This window comes from Struthio camelus, chromosome 1 (genome assembly GCF_040807025.1).
Source record: "Struthio camelus isolate bStrCam1 chromosome 1, bStrCam1.hap1, whole genome shotgun sequence".
NCBI classification, from domain to species: Eukaryota; Metazoa; Chordata; class Aves; order Struthioniformes; family Struthionidae; genus Struthio; species Struthio camelus.
This window is the reverse complement of record NC_090942.1, coordinates 98,558,023-98,585,153: the sequence shown is the minus strand read 5'-3', so window position 1 is coordinate 98,585,153 and position 27,131 is coordinate 98,558,023. Positions and strand designations below refer to the sequence as shown.

Below are 27,131 nucleotides of genomic sequence, written 5' to 3'. Positions count from 1 at the left end.
CTAAGATTTTATGCATTAGTTCATACTCTGTGGTAACAGAGTTACTTAGCAATTAATAACAGCTGACAGTGCAAGACTGTGTACAGCATGATCTGTGCAAAAGCAGGCTGCATTCACAAACTTTCTCCACTTACCTGGACAAAGTAGGTGACCAGACCTAAGAGTCTGCCACTTTTCTTAGAACCCTGGTATCTGTACACCTAGCACGCACACTTACTTGTCTCACAGAATCACAGAATGGTTGAGGTTGGAAGGGACCTCTGGAGATCATCTAGTCCAACCTCCCTGCTCAAGCAGGGTCACCTAGAGCAGATTGCCCAGGATCACATCCAGACGGGTTTTGAATATCTCCAGCGAAGGAGACTCCACTACCTCTCTGGGCAACCTGCTCCAGTGCTCTGTCACCCTCACAGTGAAGAAGTTTTTTCTCAGGTTCAGATGGAACCTCCTGTGGTTCAGGACCACTTCCTGTGGTCTCCTTAACATAGCTTTCTTGTTCTGTATTACCAAAATTTTAAAATCAAAACCAGACAAATAATATATTCAGGACTTTTATTAGCTTTCCATGTGAGCATTACAGTTTATAATACATCATATCTACTTTCAACTCCAGAATGAATCTAATTTAGTACATCATGGTATTAGTAAAAACAAGCCTGGTAAGTGGGCTAAACTTCCAACTAGCATTTTAATATCCTTCAAACAAGGCAAGCTAGAATGTCAATCACTTCACAGACATTTTAAGTAGTGTTTCCCAAAACAAAAAAAGAGGAAAAAACCAAAACCAAAAAAAAAAACCCCCACAATCCAACCCCAAATTAAACTAAGAAGCAGATACAATTTAAAGCAGAAAAGATTCATTTGGTCATTTCCCCCCCACCCCCAGCAGAATTTAATTACCAGCTATAGTTATAAAGGATATTTTGCCTCATTATGGTTTTGGAACCTCAATTAAAAATACTGGAGTCAGTTGGGATGGAAGGGTACGTGAGAGTCGCCAGCGTTCAGCAGCACCAGGTCCTTATCGGTAGCCAGGTCCTGGCTGGGTGTAGCCCTGGCCAAACGGAGGCCGGCTGCGGGCATAGGGGTTGGGCCCACTGGGTGGGGGGGTCATGGTGCTTCCTGGCGGGGGGGTGAAGCCAGGCCGTGGCTGGTAGGTGCCCGGCGCTGCCTGGGAGCCTGGGGGGCCGCTGTAGGGGGCCGGCTGGGAGGCCTGCGTGGTGTAGGGCTGTGGCTGTGGCTGCGGCGGGTAGCTGCCCGCCGCGTACTGCTGGGGCGGCTGCGCCGGGAGCTGCGGCGGCTGCCCCGGGAAGGCTGCGGCCGGAGCCTGGGCCGCTGGCTGGCTGTAGGCTGGGAACTGCTGCGCTTGCTGGGAGGAGGGCTGCTGACTGTAACCTGCTGGAGAGGCAGAGAGCGACATCAGGTAAGCGATGACAGCAAACAGCCAAAGTGGCTTCCAGAGCGGGTTGGGTTTTTTTTTTTTTTTTTTTGCATGACTACAGTAAAAACACAAAATAATGCAGTAAGCACAGAAAAGGCAAACAATAATGAACTGCAGTATTCCTGCCTTTCACATAAGCACACTGCTTGGTTTTTGTGCACTAAAATGGCAAAACAACAACAGTGGAGCAATTTAGTGTAAACTAACTTATGAGAAATATGAAAAAAGGACAGATATTATCTTCACCATCACGTCACATTAAAAATATAGTCTTCATAGGCAAGGGAAGCAAAATTTAATTTAGGATTTTTTTTTTTTATAATCTTTTGAAATAAAAATTCAAAATTAAAAACAAACTGTTGTGAAAACACTGTCATTGCTTAATATTCATAAATCAATTTTTTTTTCATTAGATCATAGAAGTTCTGAGTTCCTTAAAGGTAAAGTTCAGTATGAAAAGAAGTTGCGCAGAACAGACTACTTTAGCGTAACACTTCCATTTAAACATGTCCCAAACTTGATTTGTCTGTATAAAACCAGCTTTCAAAAGGAATTTATCTTAAAATAACAAAAAGGCTTTTTATGAAGAAATAGCTACTTTTATCCATCATGAAACACACCTGCAGCTACTTGCAATGAAACCTCTCCATTGACTGGAATCCTGTCAGCATTAAACACCAGACACACAAAAATTATTAAAAATGCACAGCCCTGAACAAAAAGAGTAAGGATTGAAGAATGCACTGGAGTAAATCTTGAACTCACCTGGAAACTGGGAATCAAAATTTACTTGTGAGACCAACTTTTGAAGGGTCCATTTTCACTACCATGAGTAAATAAACACATTCTTGTCTAATGGATCTGCCAGACAGAAGGGGAATTGATCCTGCTCTTGGGGGACACGGGTTTGAAAGGAGGTAAATACAGGGACAAAAAAAAAAAAAAAAAAGGACCCTGTGACTCAAGGTTTTTCAATGGATATTGTCAAAAAGTCCTCAAAAAGACGACTATTTCTGATTGATAATTAGGCTAATCAGGAGAAACAGAGGCTCACAAACAAGACTTGGTGATGTTTCATTCTTGCTTTAAGATGTCGTTGATTATTAAAAAGCAGAACTCACAACAAATTTCACACAAAGAATATGACTAGAAAGCAGATGGAAAATTCCCACTTTTTTCCACTCAGTTTTTAACTCAAAAGAAAGTCAGACAGACTCTCCTACTTCCAACAGTCCTGTTATTTCTGCAGAAAAAAAACACTTCAAAAAGTCTGTCACTGTCTTCAACCTACAAACATGGGAGTGAGAAACATGCAGAGAACAAAATACTCTAGAAATGCTTTAAAGACCTAAATCAAGAACAGGCTCTCCACAGAGCAGACAAATGAAGGCTGGGGCACAAGCCTTCACTTCCAAGTTTTCTAGGGTTCTTATCCAAGATAAATACATTAATTTGTTCATAAATTCTGCAAGCATTATCATCTACACCAAAATCAATGTACTTTTATAGTACATATGGTGGGGGATCCATACAGGCTATGTTCTGAGTCATTTAGTAATAAGGAGGGTTTTTTTGTCGTTTTGAACAATCTTACTTAAACCAAGAAATTAAAAATGCTTTGTACCATTTTATTTAAAAAAAAAACATATTAAGCAATGAGAGATTTATTATGGAATGTGTTATGTTCACCCCTATAGTGAGCTGGATTATCAAACCTAGCATATACTATCCAGTATTAGATACCAGCTTCTTCTAAAGTAAACTTTACTTCAAAGCTTTCTGTTCCTTATTTTGAGTACAGGCAAAAGCTAACTCATCATATTTGACTGCACATAAATCAGAATTCAGCACGCTTCTTCTGTTAAAAGTCTGGTAGCACCTTTACTTGAAGTATCAGTAATATCTACAACTTCTTAGAAAAACTAGCATTTGAAAGTTTCTCTGCAGTTATGTATTTACAAATACTAAGGATTTATTAAATGACAGCTCTAGTCAGTGTTCACAACATTAGATTTTGTGTGTGGCTATTACTGCAGATACAAGAAACAGCAGCCCTCTTTATGTATCCAATATTTGAGAAAGTTAAATTGGGATGATTAAATCATTTGCTAGAGTCCTGAGACCCCAGAGGTTAATCCTGAAGATTTATCATACTGCAGCTGATCTGTTTTGCCTACCTTTATTGCATTCTGCTGATTAGTGAGGAAGGCTGTGTGCATAGTCAAGTTGAATTGCGATATCAGAACTCCAGCTCTGTACTCAAATACAGCGTCTTTAAGTGGTAATTTTTGAATTGCCTCAGTTTCCATCAAAATCACATACATTCAGCTGCCCACCTGCTCAGGAACAAAAACTAAAGGGACTGGGCATTCAAGGAGTCAGTCTACAGCTAAACCATGATTACAGCAAGCTGCCAACTGCTTACCTGGGTACTGCATACCGTACTGTTGCTGAGGCTGAGCCTGTGGCTGCTGAGCAGGATAACCAGGCTGTTGGTACTGTTGATACATCTGGCCTATGGATTAAAAACTTGTTTAGCTGAAGCCCAAAACCTGAGCTGGAGTATAACCACTAAGATGATAGATAACATCCTAACAGACAGTTTAGATCACAGAAGCAATCCTTCCCACATCATGTTTAAAAAACAAAAAAACAAAAAAACCCCCAACAACAACAATCTGAACACAGTTGAACACCCATTCGAACTTCCCTTAATTATCAACTGAAGTCGAGCTACCGTTTCTGAACCATGCCATTCTGAAGAGTAAGTGGTGATGCCTATTATTTCATATTTTCAGAGGAAGCCGTAAGCTATACACTAGAGAAGTGCTAACAAAGGTGTATAACACAGCAGACATCTTTAAATGTCTTGATAGCTGCTCCAGAACATATAATGTAAATTAAAGTACTTTGAAAGGTAAACATATCCTTGGCCTATCTGTTTATATTAGATTTTTAAGACTACTTCTGCCAAGTACTGTAAGCAGAGTGGTATATTATTTATTCTGAACACATTTTCCAGACAAGTCATCCCTTAATATCTGACTTGCTATAAGCCAAGTTTTCTTAAGAGACCCAGGCACATAAACCCTGAAGTAAAAAAATAAAACCATACATTCTTAAGGTTGGGTGTTCCAATTCAATGCTAATTTTCCTTAAATTCACTGTTTCCAATTTCTTGGCAAGAAGAGGCACAGTAATTGTTTAGACCTAACTCATGTGCGCTGTTTAGGCTTTATGCTTCCGCTATTTTTCATTTTACTAACGTGCATAGTCAAAGAACAAAATTACCTGCCAAACTAAAGTTTAGCTAAACTGGAGCAGACATGGAAACTTTACTAGTAAAGTGTTAGTGTACCAATATTCCTTCTGCAAAGATCAGCGGTCCGTATAACTGCAAAGTTCCTGTATCTTCTGAATTGCACCCAGTGGCCAAGATAAGAGTAAAGCCGAGTTGCCTCTGATTAAGTCTGCTAATACCCCGGTGCATGCTGTTTTAAGAGATCTCCTTATTTCCTTTTTTCTCTATTTATAGCTGAAAGCAACAGTACTTTGCATTCAAACTAAGATGTTCAGAATGTTTTATGCTGGTACAATCCCTTCTTCAAAATTGTTTATGCCATACAATTAATGTGGCATGAAAAGAGTGCTGAGCACAAGGTTTGGAAAAAAATTTAATCCTGTTAGCTTGATGATAACTGAGAATGAGAAATGGGGAAAAAAAATTTTTTTAATTCAGTTGTATAAAGAAGTTCTGGGAGAAAAAACAGGAGACTGCCTATCTTGGAATTTACCTTTAGGCTAACATAGATACCACACTGGCATCTGCTGGATAGACTAGGTAAAGGGATATAAAGGAAACAACATTCCTGGCACTCCGTTTTTCTGAAGCTTTCTGAGAAGGCTTTGCTGTCTTAGGTAAGTCTTCTCTTCAATCCTGGTTAAGAGTAGAGAGGTATTCCAGCGCCACTCAAGAAAACATTTGTAATTTACAGAAATGAATGCATTCAGAGATCCTATTGGATCATAAAGGGTTTTTTTCTCTCACTAGATTTTAGTTTCAAAACAAAATAACCTACAGCACCAGTGTCTCGCTTTGTATTTAGCGGTGTGTATTTCAGTCAAGCATCTGCCAGCACTTACACAGTTCCTGTTTGCTCAGACAAGTTTTAGCTTGCTACAGAAGAAAGACAAATAGGCAAATACGCATATTGGCACAGCATTCTTTGCCCTGGGAGGTCATGAACTGCCTGAGCAGATGAACTCTGCATATACTTTAGCACAAGACTAAGAAAAAAAAGTGCCCACACCTGTACATAGTTGGTTCTGGTGCGCGTTCAGCTAGTGAATTTAGCGGTAAAAGAGCACATGCATGCCAGAAGAGACGGCGCTATTTTGAAAACTGCTGTGTGTGTTGCACTGATTTCAATGAAGCTAGTGCGTGTTTAAAACTTTTAACCAGGGGAAGACAAGTAATTCATTAATATCTGCCCAAAGACATCAAATGACTTGGTATTCCCAAGTAACGAATTGAGAAATAATGTCATTTCTTGGCAAAGAATTATATTAAAAAAAAAGAAACACTGATCTACCAGAATGATTGACTTTGGTGTTTTAATTATATCCCCTACATATAATTGAAGTCTGATTAGCACCAAATCTAAATAAACTAAAAGACTGAGGATGGCAGGATGTTTTTTTTCCCCTTTTTAAATAAATGAACTAATGATCTGAAACTGTTAAAAAAAATTCTCTGCACCAAAAGGGGCATTTACGTGAGCTGATCCTGTTGAATACTTAACCATCAAAAGGTAATTAAAGTTTTGGTTGGGTCAGGGCCCTGCACTGGTTCACAACTCGGCTGCACTAGTGCTTCCGGCAGTGCAGGAAGGGAGAGTGGGCAGTAGGACACCACAGATACCCAAACTACCATCCAATTAAGGTGCTATCAAACAGGAAAGTACAGAAAGCTACTTCATGTTTCAAAGGAAGGACCCTGCACACCTTGGATAAAAGCAACTTAATTATGAAAAAAATTCAAAAGCCTGATACTCTATTAGCTAGTAAGTGATGGCTGCCATTTATCATGTGTGTACAATGGACAACGTTAAGCGTTCCCATTAGTATTTCTGATGAATGAAGTGCCATAATGACTTCTAATCTCTTTCTAGTAACTGAACCATCCTATTTTCTCCAGAGCAAAGCAAATATCATCCAGAGTACTTCAGTGGAAACAAAAACGGCACAAACTATGGACCAAAACATTTATAACCAGCATTACTGTACTTTTATATGCAGGAAAAAAAAAGGACTTAGGCAAAAGTATTCAGTGTAAAAAATGCATTGTACTTGCTTTCACCCAAGTTTAGAAAACTCATTAAATCTACTCTGATACGTTAGCTTAGGCAACTTCTGAGGTGAGTTTTGACGAAATAAGTCCTGTTAGTGACCTAGAAATCAGGCTGCAGTTTCACTGTTTTCTTTCTCACCACCAGGTACTTTTTCCTCTTCCTTGGTGCGAGATTCAGAATTCAACCTGCTGTTGCTAGTGTTTTTAAGTGTCTGACTTTATTGTTTCAGTTCTAGTTTAATATCAACACTTACAATCTCATACCTTATTTTATGTAATTAAGGAATAAAAAGGTAAACCAGCAAAAAGACAAGTTCAGTAGCTGGGAGAAAATATTCTGAGTGTTAAAGTTTTCTGGCTGCTGACAGAAAACCTGAAGCACTTTTCCAGTACTGCACATAATCAGGCACCAAACTTATTACAGCTTTAAGCAACACAGAAGACTCTTGTTTATATCATGTCAAAAATCCTTAGGCAATTAAGCCTTCTATCAAAAATTAAACAAACAAACAAAAAGCTAAAAGCTGCAAAACAAGTGTTTTTATATGCTCTGCTTCTACCAACAGCATTCATGCTTGCTTAAATATATGCCTAACAGCAAGTTGGTCAAATACATTGCTCAGTGAAAACGTTATTGATGACCTTTAGGCCTTCATATCTTTCCAAGATACTTCAAGTGATTGTGGATACTCTTACCACTATCATTAATATCTCTTACATTTATCTCAGCATTATATCAGTATAGGAAGCAGCAGAGGGTCATAATTTTTTTTTTTTTACATTAAAATACAGAAACAACTGTCATGTTGTACTTCATATGGAGGTAAAAATACAAAAGCAAGTTGTTCCACAGATTGAGTTTTGTCCAGACCTGTGCATGTCTGAAGGCTCAGTGCTTTCACAAACATCAATAGAAAGTGATGCCAGAATGTTACAAACCTCTAAAGAGGTTTATTTTTAAAAGTCAAATCACATGTGAAAGGGCACAGTACCAAGACATCTGAATCCTAGAGTCAATACCTTAAACTCTAAAGGAAGAGCTTAAGGCACTCAAAGTTATTTAGGAAAACTGTGATGTATACATGATGGTTATACTACAGCCTAGTTATGAGGTTTAACCTGGCTAGCACAGAACCATACATAATAAACAGTAAATAATATAATAGTAAATAGTAAACAGTTACTACAATAATGTCTCTGCTTTGCTAGATAGAAGTGGTGAGTATTCTTGAGCATTCTTAATTTATACTGAGCATTCTTAATTTATACTGACAAGCCAGCATTACTGATAAAACTGTTCATTAAGTGAAAGCAACTGCTTCAATATCACTTGACACCACATGCAGGGTATATGCTACAAACTAAGATTTTCAATCAGCTTTAAAGTGAAATGTATTATAAAAGCTCCTTTGCAGTAAAATGAGCATAGATGCAAACAGATAATACTACAGTGAAACTCCTTTTCAGGTTGTAGGACCTACCCTTTTACATAAAGCTACCACTCCACCTGCCGTTTATATATGGAATAGCATGAGAAAAAAATGCTTTTTGCAGCATTTGTAGTTTTGGAATCAACTTTCGGTCTACCATCTAGAAACCTTAACTAACAAATTCAGACTGAGCCAGCCTCATTCGTCTTAAAATAGCAGAAAAGCATGCTGCTCACCTTCCACCTGACCAGTCTGTGGCTGTGTTCCAGCATATGGTGGCTGTTGCGGCTGAACGCCGGGCGGATGGGCTGCAGAGGAAGAGGAAGCGATGCTATCTGGTGTTCCCGATCGCTCTTCTGCAGGGGCACTGGGTGGTCCTAGAGGAGCCAGGACAAAGTACATTAAGTGAAATGAACGGGGAATTTGAATAAGAAGCTTCATGCAAGATCATTTCCTTACAAAGTTTTTAACATAAGATATTTTTCCAGTTTTCCACAGCTTTAAATCTGAGCGCGTCAGGCCCAAAATAAGTATATCTGCAAATCTAAACTAGCCTGCCTTTGGAAGTAATTTCTGTGGCAATTTCCCACTCGTGCCTAGGTCAAAGTCACTCAGATCTAATTCTTCAGAGGGATGATCCATTTTGGGGATAGAACCCTCAGTAACAACATGGTCTTCCTGCAGCTTCGTGTTTTCACTTTGCACACATACGCTAAAAAGGCTTGCTACATTTGGACAGAGTATGCACCCACATACCTGTTCTTTCTCATCTGGAGCAAGCATGCCAGGCTGTATGAAATTATTCCAGCGCAGCAGCATTTTATTGTGGCCCGCACAGGCAATTAGTATTTTACCAGTAGTCACACAGCACATGCACACACCTCCAAAGAAATGTGTTACATTTGCACTCCCAGGGAGGATACAGTGGGCTACTGTCTAAAAACAATTGCTTTGATAATTCCAAAAAATGCTCCAGTTGCTGATTAGCATGCAGAGGAAAGGGATGAAAAGTTCTGAAATATCTATGTGAATAAGTACACTACACTACAATTCGATGAAGAACATTTTATTAGAAACAAGGAAGCTTACACCCAGATCTTTCCAGCTCTTAGGTATACAAGCACTACCTATATTTTCAAAGACACTAAACTACACGTGTAAAGTTCAGCACTTGTATTAACATTTCTACAAATTCCCTTTCAAGAAAATCGTATTTGCAAGACAAAACTTCTACCCTATGCATCCAATAATACAAGCATTTAATTGCACTTTCCTCCTCTCCTTATTAGGAGAGGAAATGCACCAAAGCTGCCTGTTTCACCTGTAACTGCACAACTCTGCAGCATTTTAGCTTTTGAAATGGGATTTCTCATCCCCTGTTTAAATAGTCCTTTGTAAAGTTCTTTGTGCATTCAAAGCACGTTGAAGTGTAACACCACCGTACTTTTCAATATAGAAGAGAATGTCAGTTTGTGGAAACACACGTTACAGAGAAAGGTCATAAAAAGATTGGAGGATCTGTATAAATAGGTTTATTTTATATAGAGTCAAACGTAGTGTTAGGCTACTAGAACAACATACAACAAAACCCAGAAGTCCTCACAGCAAAATCAGTTTGCTCTATCAGAAGAGTTATGGAGACAGATCTTAAAGTATCACCGATGCTATGATCAAAGCATTCACTGACACTGAGGCTTTGTACCAGAAAAGAAAACCATTCCTTCGAAAAAATTAGCTCCAATTTTCAGCCAGTCCTACTTCATCATCTAGTGTACCATTTTATTGGTCAAAAGAAGTCTGTTTTAAGTTTTCAGGTACCAACTTTACCTGGTCTGTGAACTAACCATGCTGTGACAATACCTGAACCGACTCAGCGCAGGAAGAGATCACTCAATAGATCTCATCCGTTGCACAGTACCCGAAATGAAGATGCTGCTTAGTTTGCAGTTACAGCTTTGGCTCCTGCACAGTTGCTATCACACAGCGCAGACCTACTCGTACCACTCCACGCTTTTGCTAATTTAGACATACGGTACAAGCAAGCTCCAGTTGCCATTTGTTTGACCACCTGTATCATCACTGCATAGACCGTATTAACCTTGGTCTAGAGTATGAGTATACACAGCACATCCTCTAAACTAATGCAGTTTTACTTTCAAGTATCAATACTATATTATATTAAACCTTGCCAGACCCAAGCACACACTGTGCAAAATCTCTTATGATGCAGAATATACAGACTCCCTGTGTTCTTCAAGAACAAAACAATCCAGGCAACTAAATTATCACCTAATAACCCATTAAAAGAGAGAGACAGAGAGAGACAGAGAGAATATCATTTTTAAGGGTAATTCTTTGTTAGCCGTAAGTAAATGTGACCAACGTATTTAACATCCGTCCTTCTCTGAAAAAAATTAGGAAAAAATCTCCTGCACAAATACTAAAACCAGGTATCTACATCTCCAAATAAATAAATAAAATAAAAGTGAGGTCTTTGTCATTTTGGCAATTTCATTCGAAGGACTAAAACTCACATTTCACTTCTACTCCTTCCCTGAACTGAAAACATGTAAAGGACAGGGCAGTTCCTATTCATAGCGTTTCATGTGATTATTCTGAATACAAGTGCAAAAGCAAAAATGCTAGGCTGATCTGGAAAGTTCCAATTTTATCACAAAAAAACCCTCAAAACAAAAACCATACAGAAGTTCCAAACTGGAAAACTGAAAGCTCAGTGCTATACTCTCTCCTCCCTCACTTTCCAATCAAGTGACCAGAAGTCAGAGCAGATGCTGGCTGCTCCAACACCCACTACCATCAGAGTTTTTTTCAGGTCAGGGCTGCAACTGTGAAGCAAGTCTGCACAGCACCCTCACTTGCTATATGCTTCAATTCACACAGGGGAACAGTCTCAGCGTGCACAAACTCCATCCTGTTGGATAAAACTGAACAGCAGGACACGTACCAAGACGCACATTTAACATGCTGCAAGTGCTAATAGGCTATACTCAGTCACCAGGACCAGATGAGAGCTAGCCCAAAGTAACCTTCCCCACGCAAAGCATGGATAGCATGGGCACCAGGCTATTAGTTGTACCATTCAGTTTCTTTTTTGTTGTTGTTTATGTAGACATAGCCATGGGATCAATCTCCAGTTGCTGTAAGTTTGTCTCTTTCCCTCCTCCCTTTTTTTTTTTTTTTTTTTTTTTTTTTTTTAAAACTACACAGTGTAAGCATTTTGTACAAAGCTTGCCATCATGGAAGCTACGAAGTTTAAATGCCCAGAAAAAACACTGCAAAACAAGCAAGATATCTAGTCTAACATTTAAAAATACATCAGAGTTGGAAGATACCCTGTTATTCCAGGTAACGTTTGAGTTCATTGCAATGACACGTAACATGATTGAACCATCTCACATTCAAGGACAGTCAATGGTAACACTAGTCTACTAATATACTGATAGCTTGGAAGATGCCACCATCATAACAGAAGTTATTTGACATCTACTATTCTAGTAATAGCTTTCTAAAGAAATTTGAATCAAAAAGAACACTAAGCCATTTTCTACTCCAAGCACAGCTAAAACCAACAGCAGTATTTCAACGTTTTGTATGCGGAAGTTAGAAAATCCATTTACAACACTTCAATATATCAAGCTTTAGAATTCTGTAAAGGAACAGTGAATAGGAAACACGGCTTAATACATCCAAAACACAAACGCTTTGTACAAATTGAGTTTTTTAAAATGCTTGAGTGATCAATTACAAACAGGTTTCACATTCCTTTTCATAAGATGCATTCTTACCTGACACTTGATCATCTGTCAAGCCAAATGCTGACATGACATTCTTGCTGATTTCATCCTGATTTTTTAGCGGATCAAATGCAGACATGCTTGCTGCTATAACCTGAGTAGATGGCTTAACGGTAGAGTCAGCAGCAGCAGGCTTTTCTTCCCTACCATCTACTGCATCTAGAAAACAAAACGTCCCACTATTAATTCTTGAGAACGGACGACCCACCATAAGTATATATTGTATTACAGCACTTTAAACTTGCACACAGTTTCTTTAAACTCTGTATTTTAAGTGTTGCAAACGCACACATTAGGACAATAGCAAATTTGATACCTCCAAATAGTATAACCTCCACAATTAGTCACAAAGCTTCAGTTTTAGTGCACATAGTTACTTAAAGATAAACTGACACTATGGAGTATTCATTCTTTCCTTTGTCTCAAGTTCAAAGGTACAAGGCTCCTGCTTCTCCCAATTGTTTTGGCATGGATTTTCTACAGAGAACTCAAAATTAAGAATGCTTACAGGATAGCTTCCAGTTTACTACTGTTTTGTCAACTGTAGTTTTCGTTTTGTTTTATCCCCCCTGCTCCATCCTGCCTAAGATGACAGGTGAAGTTCATCTCCTTGTGCTTATTGACAGGTGAAGTTCATCTCCTTGTGGCTTATAAAAATAACATTGCATCACGCAGAAACCCATCACCTAGTAACAGTGCTTCATTCGCACTTTCATGACAAACAAATGCACATAGTTTAAACTGGCTAGTCCTGCATCCAGTCTGAGATCATCATCCTAACCTCCTTCCAAAGGGTTACTAACCTAAATCCATGGTATTCCATGGGAATTAGTAACTACTTATATTGCAGTAACAGGGGATGGATTTCGGTTGGTTTTGTTGTTAAAAAAGCGTTAGGTGTGAAATACAAAGGCAGTGTTTCCTAGAAGAAAAACCGGAGCTCTTGGTTTGCCTTTTTACTCAGAGCGCTGTAGTCCGTGACTTACACACGTCGTTAATTTTCTGTGTCCAGCTTCCCCAAAATCTGTAATTAAGGATATGAACAAACGCAGAGGTATAGTTCTACAGAACAACAGCTGTAAGCGAGGAGCTCACTGTCAAAACAGGGAGAATGAGACTTCCTTCCCCATTTTGCCCTCCCCCTACAATACTTTCCACCCCTATCTGCACCCTTCTGCAGCTTACCCTTAAGACAGCTCTGATGCTGGTCTGATCAGAAAATGAGTAGATTCAGTTTCCTAACCTGGCAAAAAAAGTGAATATAATTTTGCTGAATTAGCTTTTTGCTATTCTAGTGAATCAAACTTGCTTAGCAACATGACAAGCACCAGAGCTGGCCCAAGTAAGCAGCGGGAGTGCTCAGCTGGGAGCAAAATCTCCCCTCTTCAGCAACGACAAGCTATTAATTCAGCTCAAGCCCTCTCAAAACTTTATCCTGACTCACAAGTGTTAGTTACAGCGCTTTGATGTTTTGCGACAGAAATCAAACTCTGGAGTTTTCTCTCTACGTTAACATGATGCTTTACTCCACACAGTCTGAACATAAGCTATTGAGGAACAATCAAGAATGATCACAATTAGTACTCAAGACTCCATTTTTCACTTTCGTTAAGCAGCACATAACTCTGCAAATCAAATACAACAATGCTGAGCCACACTGCCTACCGCTTTCAGGCAGATTAGCGGAAAGCCCTGGTTCTGCTGGCGGTTCTAAACAGTCCAGTAAACGATTGACTTTATTGCGAAGTTCTATCAGCTCTCGACGCAGATATTTCACTTGATTAGATTCTAGGGGTCTTGGTTGTCCATTAACTGCAAAAGAGCAATTAAATAAATTTAAGGTGGTAGTAATCTTCTGACATCCAGTTTAAGATTTGGGGTCGGGAGGGACACCTTTTTTTTTTTTTTTTTTTTTTTTTTTTTTTTTAAAAACTCACTTGTATCTTCCTCTTCTGTGGAGGATTTAAAACAACATACATTGAGTCAGCACAGACTAGGCTTATTCTAGAGCTTACTATTTATTTAATATAATTTCCGTTCACTATAATATATAGTACCAGAACTGGAGAGAAAGTTTTGCAGTAAATTTTTGCTCTGTGTACTTATTTCCACAAATCCACGCTGAACACTACAAACATCATTTTTGGCAGAAATCTGTCCCTTTAGAAAGTGAACTAAAGAAAGCGGCATACACAGTCAACATTACAGCAATTTCTGAGTAAGGTCAGACTTCAGGAAGCAAAACAGCTTTAGTTTCTTTAAGTTCAGATGTCTCACAAAACAGCAAGAGGAAAAATAAATTTCATATATTAATGCAGTATTTTTAAACTTACTGATTTCATCCTTCTGAAGTGACCTAAACCGAAAGCTATTTATGGCATCCAGTGGAGCCCACCGCCTGAATTTATAAATAAAGGAGAGAGGTGAAAAAAAAAAATTTATACTTACCAAACAACGTCAGCTTAAGTATCCTACTGCATTGAATTGCAAAGGAAAGATCTGAGCTATCAAAAATTGTTATAAGATCTCCATCTGAAAAGAATGTGCAAAAAGTTATGTTAAGAGCAAAGCCTAATCACTACAGAATTTCATGCTAGGGCAGAAGGCTTACTTCATTACTAAAAATAACACTCCCTATTCGATTCTGAAGCTACTAGAAAAAAAAACTTACCAATTAACACTTTCAAAAAATGGTACCATGCTTATTTTATATATTTATTTTTTTAATGAAAATTTTGAAAAGAGAATTAGAAAATGGGACTTTTTCTGTCATTATTAAGTAAGGCTTAGATCCTTATTTTCCTAAGGTATAATTGCTTAGAACCATAAACTGATTTAAAGCACGTGCAATAACTTGGATAGGACAATTACAAAATAAGGAACATTTACTAAGAAGTTAAGTTTTTTTTTTTAAAAAAAACAATATAAGACAAAGCAACAAGTTAGACTTGTGCACATCACAGAAGAAAGTTTTATTATTAGTGTGACAGTGCAGCGAACTCATGCACAGAGGGCAAAACGGAAGTATGACTGGGCTCCAAAAAACATCCTTCTGACATTAGCCGTTTGAAAGAACGAGCAGTTCTATATAGGCTCATCTTTTTTTTTTTTTTCCATGTTTGCATATAGCATGAAACATTACAGCTAATAGTTCACAGGGGCCAACACCTGAAAGAACAATGCTGCCACTTAAAGTTGCATGCCCGTTTTGAGTGGTTCCAAGGCGGTACTCATCATGACTAGTTCTTAAAAACAGACAGCAGAATCAAGGCAGAAGTTGGCACAAGCAGACCCCAATTTAGTTTTTAAAAGCAAAACACACACACGCTCACAAGGAAAGAGGGCAAAAAGTTAAGTGACTAGAACACTTCCTCAGGTTGTATTCTGACCAATGACCTGCAAGGCTGATTTTCAACATGGGAATAATAATAATAAAGTACCTGTGGGAAAATTAATAGTCAAATTATCCCAGCTTTAACACACAAACAGGAATGAGAAGATACGAACATGTCAAATTAGTCAGAATAGAACTTTCCTCTCAATCGCGGAACCTGACATGAAGCTCACCTCATGGTCATTTATTTTCATGTGGCAGATTTCAGCAGTGAGGTGACTTACCGAATCTGTACATTGCCATCAGTCACAAGAACTATGTAAGAACTGTTTAGGATCCTTTAAGGCACAAAATGCTATGCCATAGAACACCAAACACCTTTTAGTCCTCTTAACACACAAAAGAGATACCAAACTCCCAGTTACCTTTCCTTTCAGAAATTTTAACTTTCAGAGGCCTTTCAGAATTTTTAACCCAACTCAAGACAGCAATCAATGACATCAATATCTTACTCAACAAAATCACCAATAAAAAAAGACTCTATTCTTTGGCAGGATTCATTTTCTGCTAGTTTAAAAAAATTCAAAAGGCTTAATCAAGAGATTGCATGAACACAAATTAGCCAGCGCAAAGTAAAGGGTGGGAAAGTATAACCAGGAAAACGCGAGTATTGGCAGAGGGAAGGAGAAGGAATAGCAATAGCAGGGCTGCCTCCCTCTAGAACGTCTTATTGATGACTGGGAACTGAGATGAGACACTATCTAGTGAAGCTTCACCTCCAGAATCAACAGTGCTAAACAAAGGAGACACAGTTGCAAAGAAAGCAGAGGCCAACCTATTCATGCTTCCTCCCTAAAACACTGTTAAAAGCAGGGTCTGTGGACAAGCGTAAACTTTTTTTTAAAATTACAGATGACTGACTGGAAATTCTCAGCAATTTCATAGGCATCAGTGCTATGAAGATTCAACTGCATAAGAGTTATGGTCAAAATTTTCAAATAAATATGAACGCTTCATTATGAATAAACAGTCATAAAACACCTGGCTGCAAGTTGAAAAAAAGCTCATAATTTGAAGACCTATGTATTCTAATTGTGTCATCCTCTGACAAGGAGCAACACCTCTCGACATTGGAAGGTGCTCCCACTTTAGCACGGTTAAGAACAACTAACAACACTGTCAGTCTTCAGAGAAGCTGCTTTCTAAAAAAGAAAAAGATAAAAATGAAGTCTTACAGATACCAGCAATCAGATGACATATTTCCCTCAGGAACATTTGAAAACTCTTTTATATTTTTGCCTCTAGAGATGGTTTTTTGGATCCTGTGTTCTTTTACACTTTCACAATCTCAAAAGTGTTACTTCTTGGCAGGAACCTCTGAAGGTCCTCTAGGCCCTACTCAAAGCAGGACTACTGCCAGGTAGTACTACTACATCAAGTCAATTGTGGCTTTGCTGCCGCGAGTCCAGAAAGCGGTTAAGAACGGATGCTCCGCAACCCCACTGAGCAACCAGTTCCAGCACCGCACTGCCCTCCTAGCCGAAACATTGTCCGAGTCTCTGGAGCTCCAATTTATGACTGCTGCCCCCTTCCGTTAGGGTCTGGCACTACTGAGAAGAGCTTGGCTCCACTTCAGTTCAGACAGCTGTAGGCCACTATTAGCTCTGCCCTCAGCCTCCTCTTCGCTATACTGAACAAGCCCAGCTCCCTCAACCTCTCCCTATAGAGCACCTGCCCTCAGCCCCTCACCACCACCGCCGCATCCTGCTTGATCCTCTCCAGTTTCTCAGAGTCTTTCCGTCCTGGGGGGCAGCGGGCAAAACTGACTATGGTGATCACAGTGGAGCCTCACCAGAGGAAGAGGAGTGCAATACCGTCCCTCGACCTGCTCACCGTTATGATCCATAGCAATATTTATACAATTATACCCTAGGCACATGAATTTATGAAAGTTGAAAAGTCCTTTGCCTTTGGCAGTAAAGCATCTTTTCTCCAAGTCAAACACTTTCGCTAGTTTTTCAGCATCCCTTCCTACAGTGGATTTTGGCATCAGTATGTAGTCTATCACAAAGCCCTTCTCCTGTTCCATATACTCCTGTTTATACAATAAATGATTATTACTTCTTTTGTGAACGCACAGCATTGCGCAAAGCATCTCAAAATGGTCTTTATCACATGAGTCAATACTCAGATTCACAGACTGAAAAAAGATGCACGTCCTGTGTAACCAAGTGAAAAGTTACACATTGTTTACATGCATTCAGGTCATCAAAAAGTACCCATATCATTCCATCTTATTCTCCCCACCTATTATTTTTAAACAACATTTATGTTGAATGCGGGTTTTATGAAAGACTACAGTTTTGCTTTTAAGCCGCTACAGGAACAGAAAACGGCTGAAAAGCACCAGCACCCACAAGCACAGAATCTTGCCAGAAACATAAAATCAGTTCTATTCCAACTGACAACTATCAAACTATTATCTAGGTAGCACATACAGTAGGATTCCTAAGATAGATAGATATATATATGTGCATGTAAGTCAAGCCTGTATTTGTGTGTGTACATATATGACATAAGCCATAATAAAGCTGTGACAACAAAGCAAACCAACTTTTTCATTTTAAGGAGTGTCAGCGTAGCGTTATTCTTGTCACCAAGATACAGACAGGAATATACCATCTTAATTACATTCTGTTGCAACTTACAAGAGAGCTTCCTTTATTTTGCCTACAAATCATGCTATTTTGAGAGAATACCTTGCTCGTTTTTCAAGCAGCATAGCTTTGGCCCTCATTCAAGATTCCACAGTACACTAAAGACTTCCTGCTATGTCAACTATACTTGTTTACCTTTAGTACAGGCTAGCGTCTTCCAGTGGACTGGAAAGTGTTTTATCATTAATTCTGTATCATCATGGTGTATTCCCATTTTCATGGCATCACTAGAAATCTCTTTAAGATATTAGAAGTTTGCCTCATTATCCATGGCCCTGCCAGCTATGCTTCCTTTGCTAACTAAATTTACCTACCCTTACTATTTCTCTACATTTTTAAGTGTTGGTATAAATCAACATTTATTTTTCTTTTGTACTAATTGCTGCGTTAATCATTGAAGGAGGACAGACCACAGTCATTCTACTTACAAAAAAAATTGTAAAGACAACACATTTTTGACCAACTGAAGGAGCTCTGAGTTTGTATTCAATTTTTTTCTAATCAGTTTTTGCCAAAACATAAAAGTAGTTTTCCTTCATTTTGGTAAGCAGAGGAGGGAGGAAAAATATATTAAAAAATATCTATTAGACTCAAGGACTATAGCAGTTCGATGAAGATGTAACAAAACCACAACATTTTGTGGAACTTTTAAGTAGAAAATCCCATATCCAGGCTGGAAGATCACTAGCTTCAGATGTCACAGCAACAAGAAACAAAGCCCAAAAGCACAGATAAAGCATTCCTCTGAACAGTCAAAAGAGTATGCCTATGAATTCTGAGAGTACCCAGATTAGTAATATTAGGTTAGTAAAAGCAGAGGAGGTCCTTAGACTAACTGAAAACAAATTTGCTCATTAAAAAGGAAGACAACTGTTCCTCCAGCTTTGGAGAGGTACATAATGAAGCTGAAATAGCTAAAAAGTACATATTCCAATGTTTCGAATGACTGAAACAGATTTAAAAAAGAATCTTAGTATAGCTGAAGCCAAGTCAAGACTACTAGGACCCCCATATGACAATCTTAAACTGAGGCCCAGCTTTGTTAATTTTTTCCCCTTAATCACTTGCAACTTCCTCTGATATTACTATGGTTTAAATATTCTTAGTAATGGCCACCATCTAGGATATCATATAAAGAAATTCCAAGTCACAGTGGAAAAGCAGTATATCCTGAACCACAGAAAGCTAGCATTAAAAGTAGGAGGACTCTGGGCTGTGAAAAACAATCAAAGGATGAGACCACAATTACAGTCTCCACCACACACTATCCTCTTCAAAAGAGAGAACAAAGACAAGGACCAAAAAACCCAGAACACCACAGAAACAGAGAACTATACTTAAAGCAAAAGTAAGAATGCAAAAAAAAAAAAAAAAGGGGGGGGGGCTAGAATTTTGACATAATGAGAAAGCACTCAATTTCCTTTTATCTTTCCCATTGTAAAATGGAAACAAAAATTGATTTTGCTATAAAAGCAAAAACATAGCAACCATCACAAATCCCCTGAATTCTGTTCTGTTAGACACCAAGACCCAAAAAGATGGCCCTTAGTTTCCTCACAGTTTTGATGAGAAGTAATGTCTTGAAAAGCTCTGTGAACCTGAATAACAATCCAGGTCATTCAAAGTGAAGTTTTCTTTCCCAGATGTTATTTGACGTTTCAGGTACCATAGGCAGATCTAAAGTTTCCTACTCCTATAGTTAAGGAAAATTAACCTGAATGTTTCAGTAATGTAGCACTTTCACACGGTTCTGATATGAGCAAGAGACTTTGGATTTCATCACTCTGAATTTCATACTTGTACATATGAATTCCAGCCCTCTCCCCCAAATTAGGTAACTTTTCCATGCCCCATACTGACACTCAAAGAATAAGAAAAGCCTGATTACCCCAACTCTCATTCCACGCATCTCAAACAAGGCCCTTCTTAATCAGTCTGTCAAAGATTCCTTCTAGAAGTTGCATTTGTTTAGCACTAACAATTGTGACTTTCTTTGAAACATAAGTTATGGTATAAGCAATTTCCAACAGATTCAAACCACCACATAGGGGAAAAATTATTTTTAATAAATACTTCAGGTTAAGTCAAAGGTTTGTTCTCATCTTTACTGATGGAGGAAAAAGTACTCAAGAATTTCCACTACAAAAATTAAGTTTTCAAAGCCTTTTAAGAGTTTGTGTTAAATCGTACATATTAATTCAGCTCTTTCCTCCAATCACACTTTATCACTGACAACAGAAAGAAGTGGTTAAATGAGTGGACAGCAAAGAAACCTGCAATAGCATCAGCTTTCTGCAACAACAAAAAGTGAACTTTGAGACAGCTGTTATTTCAGAGACACTAGAGCGTACACTACCAGCACAAGCACAAGAAACACAGCTTTTATTGACTGACTGACTCTCAGAAATGGTTTTCATTTGCAAACAGTGTTTTAGATAATTTAGGAGATAATTTTGTTGTTTTTGTCCTTAGAAAAATAATCTCAGAGCAACACTAATTATTAAACCTTACCTTCATCTTTATATTTTATTGTGACTTCATCATTGCTCAGAAGTTTTCCTCTAAAAACTCTTTGCATCATTAGCACTAATTCATCATAGGTGATGTCCTCATTATGAATAGGAATTCTCCTAATATCTTCCCCAAGCTGAGCTTTGATGATCAGCTTCCCACTTAAGTCCAGCTGCCCATTCATGGTGGACTCCTGATCTCCTAGACACCTGTTAAAAACAAAGCATTAAAACCATTTCAGAACACTGGACTGCTAATTATTTAAATCTGTTTGATGACAGTTCTGAAACTTTCAATCTTTTGAAAGCATTACCGTCAGAAAGCGCTCCAGAGAAGCTTTCTTGGACACATCTACGATGTACTAACTTCTCAAATGATAAAATGGCCAATATATTAACCAAGCTCATGGGCAAAACAGAACTCTGCACGATCAGACACTCAAAACAAACAGTTATGACTGTTCTCAGTGCTCTAAATTTAAATCCAAAGACCTTTAAGAAGTCAGACAGCTTTTCAATGTGACATTTAGGAATTCCAACCCTGTTTTTTGGTAACATATCTACCTATAAATTGTCATGGAAAAAGTTACGCAGGAAGTAATACTCCTTCGGATTTACTGTTGAAATACACGTATACATCTCTCAAGGAAAGTGCAATGCAGCAAAAGCTCAGCCTTATAACATTATTACCTAATTAATTATAACATTATTACCTAATTAAATCATTTTTACCTCCCCCATAATTGTGATATCCAGCAAAGGGCTGTTTGTTTGTTTGAAGACTGTAAGAACAAAAGAACTAAAAATCTCAAAGATTATAGATAGTAAGGTGGTTTTATTACAGGGAGCAAGTTGAAAAAGGCACCACTCTAGACACAAATGAAAGGGGAAAAATGGAAAAACTGAGCATTGGTTTTATTATGTGCATGGTGAGAATACATTGAAAGTTTCTCTCTAGAAAGCAAGCCAGGAAGTTTGCCCTGGTTTTTAGACTTTTGCCAAGATTTTACATTTAAAAGAGCTACTCATTAGGCCACACAACAGTTTGTTTTGCGATTCCTTTAACGTTCCTAATCCTATTGAAAAATTCAGTACAGCATACAGGTAGTTTACTGCGCAGCACAGCATGGTCCTAATCAAAAGCTATAATCTACACAAAGGTCTGTACTATGACTTCAGTTGCTTCAGTTAGTTTCCCAAATCAAGATTACATCTGACTATGGAAGGAAGCCAGTCAGCCAGAGGCTACCAGAGGCATCAGCAGCCACACTCATTGGTATACAGCACTGTTTCCCCTCTGCGCGTCCAGAACACAACTGCCTTTAGCTGCCCGAGGCACACAGTATGTGTCTTGTGGCTCACAGCCACAAGGGCATTATGCAAAATACCAGGTCAGGGCAGTCGGTCACTCTCCAGTGGACAACCCCTCCAACTTACAAGATGTGCAACAAAGTCATCTTCTGTTCAAGAACCACACAACATATACTTCACACTTCAAAAATGACAACTAAAGAATTACCACTTTGTGCCAGGCAGGTATTATGTTGAAAACACAGAAGTCTATTACTTACAAATAAAAAGAGAAACTACAGAGAAGTAACTCCGGGGAGTAATGAAAAAAAATCTAGATAGCTTGTCAGTCTTTCTCCTTTCGTCACTGTTTTGGACAGAGCCAAAACAATGAACCTGGAATGAGAAGGAATTAAAGAGGCAGGTATCTTAATATCTGAAGTACAAATGTTGGAGAGCTTAGAGGTAGCAAGCCTTACATACCAAAACCGGAACTCCCAAAAAGGTATGCAGGCAAGCGAGCTGTCCTTTCTCTTTTGCAAAAAATTAAAAAAAAAAAAAAATATCTTGGTAGAGATATGAAGATATTTGTCCCTTACCTTTAAGAAGGTTATAACATGGAGCCTTGTGAGAAAACTGAATTTTGCTTTGGTTAGTCAATTTTTAAAATACCCTATTGAAAATGACTTCTCTCCTACCAGAGAAACAAGCTGCTCAGCTAAAGCCTTTAACACATCATATCTTGATGCATCTCTACATATTTAGCTCTACTGTTTCAACAATGATATTATGTATTAAAAAGACGTAGTATGATGCTTTCTCTAGATCACAACTCAATTTCTGTTTTTCTGTAATTAACTTGATATAAATTGGCAAATGTTTCATGCAAATCCATGTGTTTGGCCCTATGACCTTCCAAAAAAAAAAAAAAAAAAAAAATCTATCGAGCAAAATTCATTTTCCTTATCAGACATAACAGTAAGTAGGTGAATACAGAGAAATTCAATTCAACTGCAGAGAAAATGGACCTGTAATTAACACAGCCAGGTTGCCGCTGAGACACTCTGAGGAAGCACAGTGAAGTTCATAATGTTGTTAATACATTATTCATGTTACGCAACATAGTAGTCTAGACTGCAGGCACATCAACTCAGTCTAATTAGCACTTTGTTTCAGTAGAAGTTGCTTGTAAAAACACAGCTATTTGCAGAAGGCATTGAAAAATATTTTTAAGCACCAAAAAAATTGAGTAGTATCCAAAGGTCTTCTTTCACCTCCTTTTCACAAACATATGTTTGTCATTACCTTGTTTGTCTCACTGATGCTGGATTTTTGGTCAAATTTTCCACCTCACTTCAGGACAGATTTAGGATAAGCCGCCATGCACTATCAATGGCAGAAAACAGGAAGCTGTACCAGAAAAATGAAAAAAATATTCATTTGCTCTCAAGACTTCCTTTGAGGTATATAGTTCATATTGATCTTTCACCTTAAAATATCTTAATAAATACATTAAATTTAAAGTCACTATTTTATCCTTAAGACAACTATCAGAGATTTATACCTTGAGTATCACGGAGTTCAAAGTTTAACTAAAACAGATCCCGAACAAGAGTTTTAATTTCAAAATAAAAGAGCTTTTGATTTTTTTTCCTAAACTGTGTAATTGTGTGTAGGAATTGTTAACGGTAACACACTCCTTTCCAGGAGAGTGATCTCCCCCAAAAGTCTTAAAATATCCATTTGTATGGCCCTCCATCTTAACTACCCAGGTTAAGTTAAAGAAAATAAATCCAGATTGATTTTGCAGTATCAAAAGAGAAGCACATTTCCCCGTTTAAAGCTGAAGTCTCCATGACATGAATTGGTGTCTTTCAAGGCAGCAGCAGAGCCAGACTATCAGCAGTAAAGGAGCAGTAATGCCACTTTTTCACAGACACAAACACCGAACTGCGCAGGAAGAACAGACCAGAGTCAAAAATACACAGCCACTTAAAAATATGATCTGCCATCAATTCATCTTGAGATTCAGCTTTTGCTGCTAAAAAGCCGATATGATGATCCGTCTGAAGTTTAAGCAATCCACCTGTTTTTTCTGCATATGCTTATCGTCCAGAGCTACAAGACAATGATTTAGCATACAGATCAACCCAATGTCAAACAAAACTCTGCTCCTCCCTCCTGATAGGCATACTCTACCCAGCACTTTTTTTTTTTTTTCTTAAATCTTTCCTTCTTGTCTCTCTCTGACACACACACGGTTATCTCAACATCCATGGTCAGATTTTTGATGATTTGCTGCTAACCAAAGGAAAAACTAGCTTCCTCTCACCCACGTGAAACTGGAATTCTCTAATGTAGCCAACTCCCCTCTTTTGACCCAGCTTAGTAAACTGGAATGGACAGGCATGAGGAATACAGGACTGAAGCAGAGAACAAGAGAGCTCTGAAGAATGAAGAAAGCCCCTCCCTACTTCTCATAGGTCAGCAGCTGCTCCCCTCATCCTGGGTACGCCCTAATATCCACCTTTAAAAAGGGCTGTGCTCACTCCTGACAGGGAGAGGGGTTAAGACTGCTCTGACATAGTAAGCAGGTGAAAGGGAAGAGATGAGAGTACTTTACTGTTTCCTCACTCACATTTTATGAAACAAACAGGACATGGAGATGGTGCCCCTCTCGCCCTGATCTTGCTACAATTCCAGGTACAATTTACTGCAATGAACAAATAAAGGATACAGATCATACATCTAAAAGTGGTTAATTTAGCTTGCATCTTGTGTTGTTTAAGCATTATAGCTGAGCAGTGTTTTTGCTTCTTTAATATTATAATGTAATTTACTCAGAAACAGACAATAGTAAAAACAGAATCTCATCAGTACTTCTTAACAACACTGATTTTGGTGGGCATACTTGAGCTACTGTGGTCTTTCAACAGATGGAATGCACGTTCACACTTTGTGCAAGAGAGCCAGCAATTACATTGTCTTATTTGCCTCTATCATTCACCGAAATCCACTTTGTGTCTACAAAGAATAAGGACAAAGTAACAGAAAAGCACCTAGGCATACTTATTTTGTCAAACTGTTCTCCATTCTGCTTGAAAGTGTCTAGGTTTCAAGAGACAGATTCTAAACACTGCATCTGCTTGCAAACATTACAGAAAACGATGTGAAATCTTTGAATCATTAGATCATATAGCATTTAAGTTTTTCTTTCCTCACTGAGCATGACACAGCTGAACGCATGACTTGCTGAAGAAAATGCTTAGTTTTCCAAAGAAGACACCCAGAACGTACACTGATGGAATAAATCTGTGTCTTCTTTCCAAGGAAAAAAGAAAACCTTCACTGTCTTCCTGTTTAAGACAGACCATTTTTTTGTAAAAATCTCACTGATATCTTCTATGCTTCCTCATGTACTAAAAACTCACTGATATCTTCTATGCTTCCTCATGTACTATGTGCATTTTAGAGGCCCAGATGCCCCCCCCCCCCCACAGCCCTGTTTCTGTTCACATCATGCACCAAGGTCCTATCTAAATTACTGACTCAGGACCACTCCTAAAGCAATGATGTCATAACCCTTTTTGATTTCACTACCCTTTTCCAGAAACAGAGCCTTGCCTAAGCAAAGGCAGAACCGGCATTCCCACTCTGTCAAAAGAGAGATGAGGGACAACAGGGCGAGCCGTACAGAAACAGGGCCAAGCATCGCTGCTCCCCAAGCCCCCCTCGACAGAGCCGTGAGAGCCTTTCCAAGAGAGCTAAGATGGGGGCAGAGAAGACAAGAGCTCCTTTCGCTATTTTTTTTTTTTTTCCTCCCTGCTCCAGTAAGGACAGGCCCGATGCAACGAAGAGCACAAACCGTGGCCATTCGCTGCCGGGGGAGGAAGCTGCAGTTTCCCAAGGAAAAGAGGCCTGACGGGCAGGCGAGGTGCGAGGCAGAGGGGTGCTCCGCTAGCCCTCAGCCCCCGACTGCCCAGGCCGACAGAGCGACGCTGAGAGGGGCGGCTGCGGCCTCTCTCCGCGGCGCCGGCGGCGGGACACAAGGGGTCTCCGAGCCGCTCCGCCAGGGGCCGCCTCGCCCCCGGCCCGGCGCCGGGGGAGGGGGGGGGAGAAGGGGGAAGGGGAACGCTCCCCCTCCTCCAACCGCCCCTCCCGCCGCCATCCACACAGGTGCCAACGGCTCCCCACGGGGGCCGTGCGGGAGGAAGGGGGAGGAGGGGTGCGTATGGGAAGGAAGCCGAGGAGCCCCGCTGTCTTACTCTGGCTTCTCCGCCGTCCCGCCGGTGGAGGCCGCCCGCCAACCCAACGGCCGCCGCCGCCACCCGTACGTGGCAGGGCAGAGAAAGGGCCGGAGCGACGGCTGCAACCGCCGAGCCTGCGCGAGCCGCCCGCATGCGCACTCCAAGCCCGAGCCCGGCCGGCGCCGCCGAGCGCGTGCGCCTTGCCCGGGGTGGGGGGAAGGTAACCGCTTCCCCGCCCCTGGGCCGGGGTGGGGGGAGGAGCAGGAGGTGCTGGCGCCGGCGGCGGTTGCGTGGCCGCGCGGGCAGCGGCCGTTGGCGCTGTGAGGGCGGGGCGGGGGCGCAGCCCGGCAGCCTGCGCAGACACCTGCCCCGGCCCCTTGGGGTTGACGCCTCGCTAAAAAGTGCTTTTGTTCTCTTTTTTTGTTTGCTTGTTTTAAGGCAATCTGTACCAAATGGGCAGGTCTTGGGACAAAACCTTTCGACGTGTTGTCGCAAAACGCAGTCATGTGGCTGGTGTGCATCCCTCGGGTTAAGACTGTGCCCCTTCTCACGGCTCCTAGAGTGAGTTGCGGGTGATGCCAGCTACCGTAAAAAGAGTGGTACGTCCAGCTCCTGCTGAAACGCAGAAGACGTGGCTCAAAGGGCATTAAATGATTTTTTTTTTTTCCCAGACAGAGTGCAGTAACAGGATTGTTTGAAAATGCAAGCTTTCGTCCTCACAGACTGGCGGCCCTGGGGTGAAACACCACTCATAACGTTACACAATGCTTGTCACGCACAGCCACCCACACAGAGATAGAGCCTGTTTGCCTACCTCATCCACAAGAAATCGTGGCCCCGACATGACTATTTATTCGTGCAGGTATTCTTCACTGTGCCCCCACCCTCCCGCCTTCCTTTAGGAGCTTGCCTACTGAGAAGGGAAAGCCATGAATCTAAGAAATGCAGCTGTCTTCTTGAGTTTTCCCTGGAAGCGATGTGAGAATGGGCTCCTGGG

General features: G+C 39.9%; 1 protein-coding gene across 6 annotated transcripts; it reads right to left on the bottom strand.

The window, feature by feature from the left end:
* Positions 1-538: 538 nt before the first annotated feature.
* TFG (trafficking from ER to golgi regulator) lies at positions 539-26,351 on the bottom strand. Of its 6 annotated transcripts, none has more exons than XM_068906770.1 (10): positions 26,153-26,349; positions 24,526-24,600; positions 23,193-23,297; positions 20,599-20,807; positions 14,485-14,568; positions 13,702-13,848; positions 12,028-12,195; positions 8,458-8,598; positions 3,867-3,956; positions 539-1,398 (listed from the first exon to the last, which is right to left on the bottom strand). In XM_068906770.1, exons 4-10 carry the CDS (start codon positions 20,780-20,782, stop codon positions 1,022-1,024), a joined length of 1,191 nt encoding a protein of 396 aa, XP_068762871.1. In that variant the 5' UTR covers positions 20,783-20,807; positions 23,193-23,297; positions 24,526-24,600; positions 26,153-26,349; the 3' UTR covers positions 539-1,021. The 6 variants fall into 6 exon arrangements, with proteins under 6 accessions (XP_068762871.1, XP_068762898.1, XP_068762860.1 ...); XM_068906797.1 differs by having other exon boundaries at positions 539-1,395; positions 26,153-26,290; XM_068906759.1 differs by lacking the exon at positions 24,526-24,600 and having other exon boundaries at positions 26,153-26,351.
* Positions 26,352-27,131: the final 780 nt, after the last annotated feature.

Bases quoted from the DNA above. Each gene is read 5' to 3' on its own strand.
- TFG (XM_068906759.1), bottom strand. From the start codon at position 20,782: ATGAATGGGCAGCTGGACTTAAGTGGGAAGCTGATCATCAAAGCTCAG. The intron at 8,599-12,027 runs GTAAGAATGCAT...TGGCTCCTCTAG, and splicing joins GACAGATGATCAAGTGTCAG to GACCACCCAGTGCCCCTGCA. The intron at 1,399-3,866 runs GTAAGCAGTTGG...CTGCCTCTCCAG, and splicing joins GTACGGTATGCAGTACCCAG to CAGGTTACAGTCAGCAGCCC.